At 39.0% G+C, this 9,101-nt stretch overlaps 1 protein-coding gene across 1 annotated transcript in view; it reads left to right on the top strand.

Moving 5' to 3' along the window:
• Window positions 1-1,073: 1,073 nt before the first annotated feature.
• hdac10 (histone deacetylase 10) overlaps window positions 1,074-9,101 on the top strand; it is a 72,691-nt gene continuing 64,663 nt past the window's right edge. The window contains exons 1-4 of the mRNA XM_037683736.1: window positions 1,074-1,138; window positions 5,948-6,082; window positions 6,181-6,277; window positions 6,371-6,468. Coding sequence (XP_037539664.1) covers window positions 1,074-1,138; window positions 5,948-6,082; window positions 6,181-6,277; window positions 6,371-6,468 — 395 coding nt within the window. The remainder of the gene's footprint in view (window positions 1,139-5,947; window positions 6,083-6,180; window positions 6,278-6,370; window positions 6,469-9,101) is intronic.

Genomic DNA, 9,101 nt, shown 5'->3' with positions numbered 1-9,101 from the left:
AGACAGAGCAGCTCCAGCTTTTGTTGAGTTCCTGTAGTCCTGCAGTTTTCAAGCTGAAATGAAAAAACATCATGAATATGAACTTTACAGTCTATAGTTACCTGTTCATATAAACGCATAGAGGTGTCTCACCTTGTGACTGACAATAAAATATGTACATTTATGAACTCTAATGAACTTATAATGATACACCTACTCTTTGAAGGTGAACCGATGGTACCACACCATCTCTCAGACAGTCTGATCAGTTTGATCTAAATCCTCCAGTTTAAAAACCTCACTGCTCAGATGAATCCTCCTCAAAGATACTTCCACCTCTTCCTCGCATCTTGTTCTTTGGGAAACCTTCACAATGAAAACAGGAGATTTGTGTCTACACAAAAACATTGTACAAAGGAGGTCAATCTTATTTTCTATTTCCTGTATTCTCCCTAGTTTTATTTTTTTAATTCCTAGAACTTAAACAAAACTCCAATTCTGATACATATCTCTTGATAATGAACCAAAGCTACTGAAATTGTGAGTACGCTTGTTAGAAAAAAATTCCTGTCATCAGATCTCAGTCAGCTTCATTGCAGCTGAACACCGTGTTACACTGAACATCACATCAGCTGGTGGACATAAATACAGTACAGTAAATTCTATTCACAAAATACTAACAATAATATGTTCATCTTACTTGTGAAAAGTTATCCCACGAGACCTGACGTCAACAGTCCGTCGATTAGAACAGAAATAAGCTGCGAAGTGCTGAAACATCTGCTTTAACCAAATAAGACAACCGCTCCAAGATGGCTACCGAAAATCCTGCGCCTCAGCAGCCAATGAGGCATCTAGTGATTATACGATATCTATGGTTAGACATCCTCAAACAGCTTCATGCTTTGTTTACGTTTCCTTTCCGCGTTGAAGCTTCGTGATCATTAAGCATCGTGGTGGACATGCGCACAAAAGCCAGCGGTTAGGTTGCATGGTTTTCAATTCTTGCTTCATTTTACGTGTAACCTTTCAAAACGAGTTAAGTTAATATAAAAGAAACGTTGCAGTCCGCATATCTTCACTTTTGAATCATCATGACAATCGGAACAGCTCTAATTTATGATGAAGAGATGACCAAATACAAACTGCTCTGGGTTGAGTAAGTGTTAAACAAATTAAATTATACAGCTAATTTAACGTTGCCTTGTTTTAAACTCCACGCTGACAGAGTCGTCGTGTTAGTTAAAAAAAGGTTGAATGAAGTAATAAAGTCATAATTACAGTTAAGTTGTAGCTTAGCTGTGGTTGACACACCGTACACCCTTCAGTGTTTACATCTCAGGAAGGTTAATAGTTTCTAAAAAATTTCCCTGATTGAGTTTATTTTCTTTAGTGTTAAATGTGCATAAAACATTATTCGCTGCTAGGAACTAATGACACGGTAAATGTTGCCTTACCGGGGTATTTACGCAAGTACACCCGAGGTGTTAGCCTGAATGCTAACAGTGTTGCTGTCACTGCAGCTTCTTGCTGTTTACTGACAAGTTATTTCTCCCATAAAATGACTTTATTATTATTATTAATAATAACTATAAATAAAATGCATTTTATGTAATTTTGTAACTTATTCAGCATTTTGCACCTGTTGGTATATATATTTTTACTGCAAATAAGTTTTTGGGCATGCCGGAAGTTAATTTATACCTTGAGATTTTTTTTTTTTTTTTTTTTTTAAACCAATTTAGCCCATTGTACACTTTGGAAAATGTCTTAAAAAATTGATACCTTTTTTTTGGTGCGTTTAAAACTGATGACTACCAACATGACTCTCGGCTGCCCTTTACTGCAGGGTCCCCAGCAACTCTGGAAATCAGGGAAAACCTGAAAAGGGACTTTCACATTTTCCAGACAGAGAACTTGTGGAATCGGAGAAAAACAAAAAATCAGAAAAAACTCAGAGAATTTGCACACTTATCTGCTAATGAGAAGATGATTTGTCTGACATTTTAACATGTGCATGTATTAATGTTAGTATTCCAGTATTATTGAATCTATGTTCTGCTTCTATAGTATAGTGTACAGTAGTCCCTCCATTATCGCCGGGGTTATGTTCCAGACACCACCGTGAAAGGTGAAAAACAGCGATGTAGAACGCTATATTTATTGTAGTATTTTATATATTAAGGCTTTATAAACCCTTCCCACACTCTTGCAATGTTCTAAACTCTTAAATCTATGTCATTTTAACAACTTATGTATATGTATAGTACAGTACTGCAACATTTTACTCACCAGCTCTGCAGAATAGCAACTCTGTTCCGGTCGAGCTTGGTTCTGGTTCAGCAGTGACAAAGCCCACCGCCCCGTCCAGGTTGATGTACGTGTGGATAATAGACCTTTTTCACGACAACCGGAAGTAGCGTCTCATGGTACTGGGTTACTTCCGGCTTTCGCGAGTCTATGCAAATGCCAGGCTTTTCTTTCGCTGATGTGGAGGAAATCGCAGCGGTGAATTCTCGAACCAATAAACCTGTGAAAGGATAAAAGTTCTTCCATGAAGTCTATATCAACAGCTATCAAGGTAAGAAAAGACGTAGCTTAGCGAGCTAACCGTTAGCTACAACATATGAAGTACATAAACATCGTAATTAAGCCTAATTTAGTGTGCTAAATTATTTGGAATATTTGAGACAGACGTGGTATAAACTTTTAAATGATATTTTAATTTGCCATTACAATTTGTGAAAGAAAACGTACTAGATGTTAGTTATGAGATGCTATGATGCTTGATGTTCAAATTGTGCTTTACTTCTGCATAAGTAGGTCAAATATTGTCGAGGGACAGGTAGTTGGCAGAGCTAGATGCTTCAGGTCTGTGAAGAAAAATGAGGAACCACAGACTGCAGGTTTGAAACAGTCAGAAAGCCGGTTGGCTCATGTTCATTAGAGTTCCTGTTCATTTATGACAGCTGAAGAACTTTGACATATGATGGACAACTTCTGTACTACTGAGAGCTCACAGTAACATCTTCCTGTTCAGTGGTTACTGTTTGTCTGTGGTAGCAGCAGTCTGTTTTGTTCTGCTGCTGTTTCAGCTCATCTTCAAACTAAAATCTATCGGTTTAAAGCTAAATATGTTATAACAAGTATCATATGTATGTGCTAAAAACAGTTATCTGTTTTAGATCTCACTGGGTGACAGCAGGAGAAAAACTACGTCAACTGAAGTCCCAACCACTTATCGCACATCCTAAGTTTGGAGCTGGTACCATCCAGATGTGGTCCTGTGCCACAGGGATCACAGATGTCTTACCAGTGCCCATCTGAGAAGTCCTGCGTAGCATCGTTTTGGACCACATGGCTCCACACATCCCTGCTCTTCCTCTGATGCTGCAGTCTTCCCGTGTGTTTTGTGTCCACACTTCACATCTTCAGTCTCTGCAAGTGTCACTGGAAATGTCTTCTCAGAGGCCAGAACCAGGGAGCAGTCCAGATGTTCTGCAGGGGTACATCTTCTACCACCAAGGCTTACTGCTGTTTCCATGTTGCAGAAGAAGTGTGGAGGAGTCTGCTGACGTTTTACTTCAACACCTTCATCCATGCGTTTATATCAACGCAGTAAGAGTCATAAAATGTACAAATCACACTTTTGTTCCTTCATATTTTTAATATTCAGTCTCAAGCTGTGAATCACTGTAAATACTGTAAATAGTTGTTACTCATGAAAAATACATAAATGTGCCAATTTCTTTAAAATAGTATAATTTTGGGCAAAATATCTATAATCCACTATCAATTTATAGTGTACAGTTAAAATGTTAAATAGTTAAGTTTTTTTTTTTTTTTTTACTAGATATTGTAAATTACACTTGTTTTCCTTTCAATACAACTGAATCAATCTACAAATGAAATTAAAACAGTACAGTATGCTGCTCAAGTGTGTTTTTATTGAAGAATGTTTAAAATAATTCAAAACCTTTAAATAAGTAATTACATAACACTATATCAATATGTAACAAGCTTGGGTATGGATGTTATTTTTATTTTATAAACTTACTGCAACACCACCTTAGGATTTTCATCCAAGGACATAATTTATACACAGAAAAGACACTTGGGTTTGTCTACAAGTAAGCAGGAGACTGTTCCAAGATATAATATAAATTTTATTAACACTAAGTTAAAAACCTATTCTAATGGAGGCAATAATTATTAAAATAAATATTTAGCCAAGGCTGAGGCTTTCCAGTGTTCAGTCAACTAAAAGACAAAAGGATGGCTCAAGGTAACACAAGAGCAGAAATTCACCCACAAGCTGTGATGCACGAGTGGAACGGAACCTACACAAGACTAGACTGCTGCCTTCAACCTGGAATATAAATATAAAATTAAGTAAACAAAAATAAATATGAATAATATTTAAGAATTACAAAACAAACAAACATGGGCCTCACATTCACATATAAAAATAGTTGAAATTGGCCCCGGCCTTTAGCTCAGTCAGCCAATCTTCTCTCAGGTAAGACACTGCCTACTTATGGTGACTCAAGCAGGAGTGAGAGTCCACCAACACAGGACTGAGCAGAATGAGGACAGCTGGGAGTTCACCTGTAAAACCATAAAATAAAAGACGGTTAGCAAGATTGTTTCAATTATTGAGCTTATTGACATTATTATTATTATTGTTGACATTATTTCCATGAAGTTCAATACATTTTGTGAGTCAGTGCATGTAACTTGATCTCTCCGTGACTTACATGACAAGTTTATAATGTACCATCTTAATTTGATATTTACCTGTGGGTGGATGTGCCACCAGGTGAAGTGTTTCACGTGGACAGCAGTAGCAGCTTCAGCCTGGCTAGCTTTCTGTGAGAGGACAAGCTGCTGTTTCTGAGCTCTCTAAAAGCAGACTGTCTATTAGCTGGTGCAGCAAAATTATTCCAGGTGAAGAGAAAGAAACAGCTCAACCTTTAAAGCAGCTGGTGGTGGATCCGTAGACAAAATCCTCCTGAGTGAAATGCCAGCTACATACAAGTGCTCCCTGGCCTTATGCAGAAGTTGGGACCATCATCTCTTCTGGTCACTTGGATCCACTTCCTCTTTTAGTCTGGGTATGTCGTAAAAAGCATGGTGGGACAGATATGGTTGTTTTCTTGGCCCACAAGAACAACCAGGAACTGAACAAAAGCAACCACGCCGAGACTGAGCCATTTACCTCACTGTCTAATGCTAATGCTATAGCCACCGGAAGTTGTTTAACACCACATCCGCTTTAAAACGCGGAAGCGTGAAAAAGGTCTATTGAGCTTCATAAAGCTTCAGGATGATTTGCGACTTTCCTACCAGTTCTATGAGATTCATAGATGCAAAACTTTCCCTCCATATTGGCAGAAAGCAGTGGTCGGAAGCACTGTTGGTTTCTGGGTAGTGTAGTTCTTTTGAATGGTGTTACAGTATAGGCTTATTGAAAGAAAACTACAAAATGGCGGCACCTGTCCTAAGTATTTATTTTTAGTTGGCTTTTTATCCCATACTGTCCCAATCACGTGAGTAATATTAAAGTTGACAATCGTGTGTCGTGTACAGTCTTACATAGAAAAACCGCGACAGTCGAACCATGAAGGGTCTCCTGTACATAGTATATGTATCCTTACTGATCGACTATGGTGACTTTAGTATTTGATGTCATGTATTATTAGGATTGACTGTCATTTGCATGCACCGTAGCCTACAGTATACTTCCTGTCATCTCTGACAGTGACTCTGCCTGCCACCTAAGAGGCTAAGTTCTGAGAATTTTGTCTGACTCAAATATCTTCTGGAGTTTTAAGATTTATTCAGGATAAAATCAGAGAATTTTGTTTTCATGAAATGCTGGGAACCCTGTTAATGCATTAAAGATTCTTAAAATAAGTTTATGTCTATTTAAACAATTAAGATTGTTGTTTGTTTTTTTTCCTTGCAGTCCAGCATGTAAGATTGAAGTACCTGAGCGACTGACGGTGAGTTATGAAGCTTTGGTAAGGAATGCACTCGCCGATCGCTGCGTCTCTGTACCTGTTCGTGAAGCCACGGACACAGAGATCCTGCTGGTCCACAGGTCAGAACTGATGTTGGTATGGAGTTGTGTTAGGGTTCATAAAAGGAACTAAATTATTCTTATGCCAGTCAGCTGTGTGTACTTTTCTGTTCTAACAGTGAAGAATACCTGGAGGCAGTGAAGAAGACTCCTTCCATGAGTCTGGAGGACTTAAAGGAGTTCACCCTTCAGTACGGAGATGTCTATTTTCACCCTGTTAGTCTCGTTCTCATTGGCTGTGTCGAACATTTGTCCATGACTGACTTTAAGTTTGCGGTGATCACGTTGTTTCTTCTTTGATTGTTGCAGAACATTTATCACTGTGCCAAACTGGCTGCAGGCTCTGCTCTGCAACTGGTGGACTGGGTTATGACGAAGCGGGTCAGGAATGGGATGGCTCTGGTCAGGTGAGACTTGTAACCCGTTTGACTTTATGAAATGCTCTCTGATACTGTGCTGTGCTTATTTTGTGGGAGAGAATATTTGATTTTGTGGCTCCATTGATGTGCAAGGAGCTTCTCTTACTTGGGTGGTGAAACTTTTTGTTTCTATGTACACGGTAGCAAAAAAAACAAACAAACAAAAGAAAACAGACATATAACCACACAAGACATAGTTAATAAAAACACCCTCTATAGATCTAAGTTGCAGTAGAAAGCCCTAAACCAGGTGTCTGGATCCTTTTTTTGATCAAAAGAACCATTTCTGCCCCTTCATTCACTAAATAAAATGTTTTGAGTCACAAAACCTGCTACAACTGGGATTATCAACTGGTGGCAGTGGGGGTGACATAAAACTAAAAATATATCATGAATTTTAACATTTATTTATTTTTTACATTTTAGGACTGTTGAAATAACATATTCATGTAAAAATAGTTTGTACCAATTGTGATAAAAACTGAAACACTAAACTCTGCAGGCCTATGTGAGTCCATCGTTGAAAAATGTATTACCAGTAAGTATCCCACTTTTGAGATTGAAAAATCTGAGATTGTCATCATTGTATGTTTCCATACAATGATGAAATTAGTTCACTGCATTTAACCCATCTAACCTGACAAACATTCAGGTGGAGCAGTGGGCAGCTATGTCCAGGAAGTAGTTAAGGATTAGATGTAGGCCTGTCACAATAAACAATAAATCAGTTAATCGCATGATAAATGAAAATTATCAACCTCATTTTCATTTATCGGCTTTGTCGTTTCTTCGTGTCTCTTTCTTTCTACTGGACACTGGATGACAAAAGGCTTAACTCCGGTGCTTTTCACTGACCCCTCCCTTTCTCTTTTCTTTGAAAAATCCATTTTAACCGTCCAAAATCTCATTTTTGGATCTTTAAAAGTAGCTAAACTACGAGCTAAGCTAACAGGCCAACCTCAGGGAAAAAAATCTCCATCTTGTGACTTGTCGAAGCTCTAAAATTCACAATTGAAACCCGTGCCTTTGTGTAAAAAGTTGTTTTTCTCTGCAAAAAGCAGCTGAGAACTTGTTTACTGATTTTTTTATTAAAAGCTTTGTGTGAAAAATGCTATGCTAAAGAGCTCAAACCACACAGAGCGTCCGCCATTTTGAGAACTGAAGACACGCTGCTCGCTCCTTCACTATCCATCCTTTGGTTCAAATAGTCTTATACTGTCATCCGGTGGTTGAAAAAAGGTACTACACTCAAAACAAATTAACCAACATTTCTGCTTCCGGTTATGATGCGACAGTGGTGAGACGCATCCCAGCAAAGCTCTGAGGCTACTTGGGTTTTATGTCAAACAGACCACAAACAGACTAAAAAAGCGTGTATATTTTGGAAGCATATAACCAGCCAGAAATATGGTCAATACCAAATCACAGAAAGCAGCACAGCAAAATGCAGCAACATCGAAGCTAAGATCTACTCCACAAGCTGATGTCAGCTCAGCTGTGGCCGCGGATGCCACGTCAATGACAAAAGCAGAGGTGGGGACAAGTGCAGAAGTTATCAGCGCAATACGCCCCATGCAAAGCGACTTCTCAAAAAAGTTTGACGATGTGTTGAGCAGCATAAGTGGATTAAAGATGGATTTACAACGTCAAGCCAATAGGATTACGGAAGCAAAGGACAGAATTGGACGGGTGGAGGTTACCCTGGACACCATACACAATACTGTTAAGATGCTACAGGAGAGGTGTGCTCTGCTGGAAAACAAAGTGGAGGACCAGGAAAGCAGAGCGCGTTGCAACAACTTACGGCTAATTGGCCTCCCAGAAAAAAGCCAAGGGCAGCGATATGTGCGCTTTCCTGGAAAATTGGCTTACAACAGCGCTGGGCTCGGACACTTTCCCAACTCCTCCCGTTATTGAGAGAGCACACAGAATAGGATGACTTACTACCGGCCGGGACCTCAAACCAAGAGCGGTGATAATTCGATTCCTTAACTACAGAGAGAAGGAACTTGCTGTGCGAGCAGCCCGGAGATACGGTACAATGAAGTTTGAAAACCACATTGTGAGATTATATCCAGATCACTCAGCTGAAACTCACCGACAGCAGAGGCTCTTTGAGCCGGTGAAAAGGCAGCTACAAGCCCTGGGACTCCGATATGGTATGTTTTACCTGGCTATTCTGGTGGTGACGTATAATGGACAGCGACACTCTTTCACGAAGATCCAAGATGCAGAAAAGTTTGTTTGTAGTATCCAAGGCAACATCGGCGACGCGCCTGCGCCGAAGGATAAATAAATAGGCTGAATATAGAACACTAAATGGCGATGCTAAGGACCGGTGCTGTTTGACGCAGACAAAGTAAGTAAAAGTTATTTTGGGTTGAAACAGCGCTGATTTAATGAACTGAACGATGATTCTGAATGTGGCGTCTGGTGACGTCAACACCTGCGAGAATTATCCTGAGCTTTTTTGTTTATTTGAAAAGGACTGTCCCTTAAGGAGAGTTTAAAAGATGTTGTGTTACTTTATTATACAAATAGTAAAATACCTTTCATTATAAATATATTTACAATGGGATCATAGGCTGTATTGTTTATTATTATTATTATTATTATTATTA

This window comes from Nematolebias whitei, chromosome 10, assembly GCF_014905685.2.
Source record: "Nematolebias whitei isolate Nwh7 chromosome 10, NemWhi1, whole genome shotgun sequence".
Classification (NCBI taxonomy): Eukaryota; Metazoa; Chordata; class Actinopteri; order Cyprinodontiformes; family Rivulidae; genus Nematolebias; species Nematolebias whitei.
This window is presented reverse-complemented; position numbering and strand designations above follow the sequence as displayed.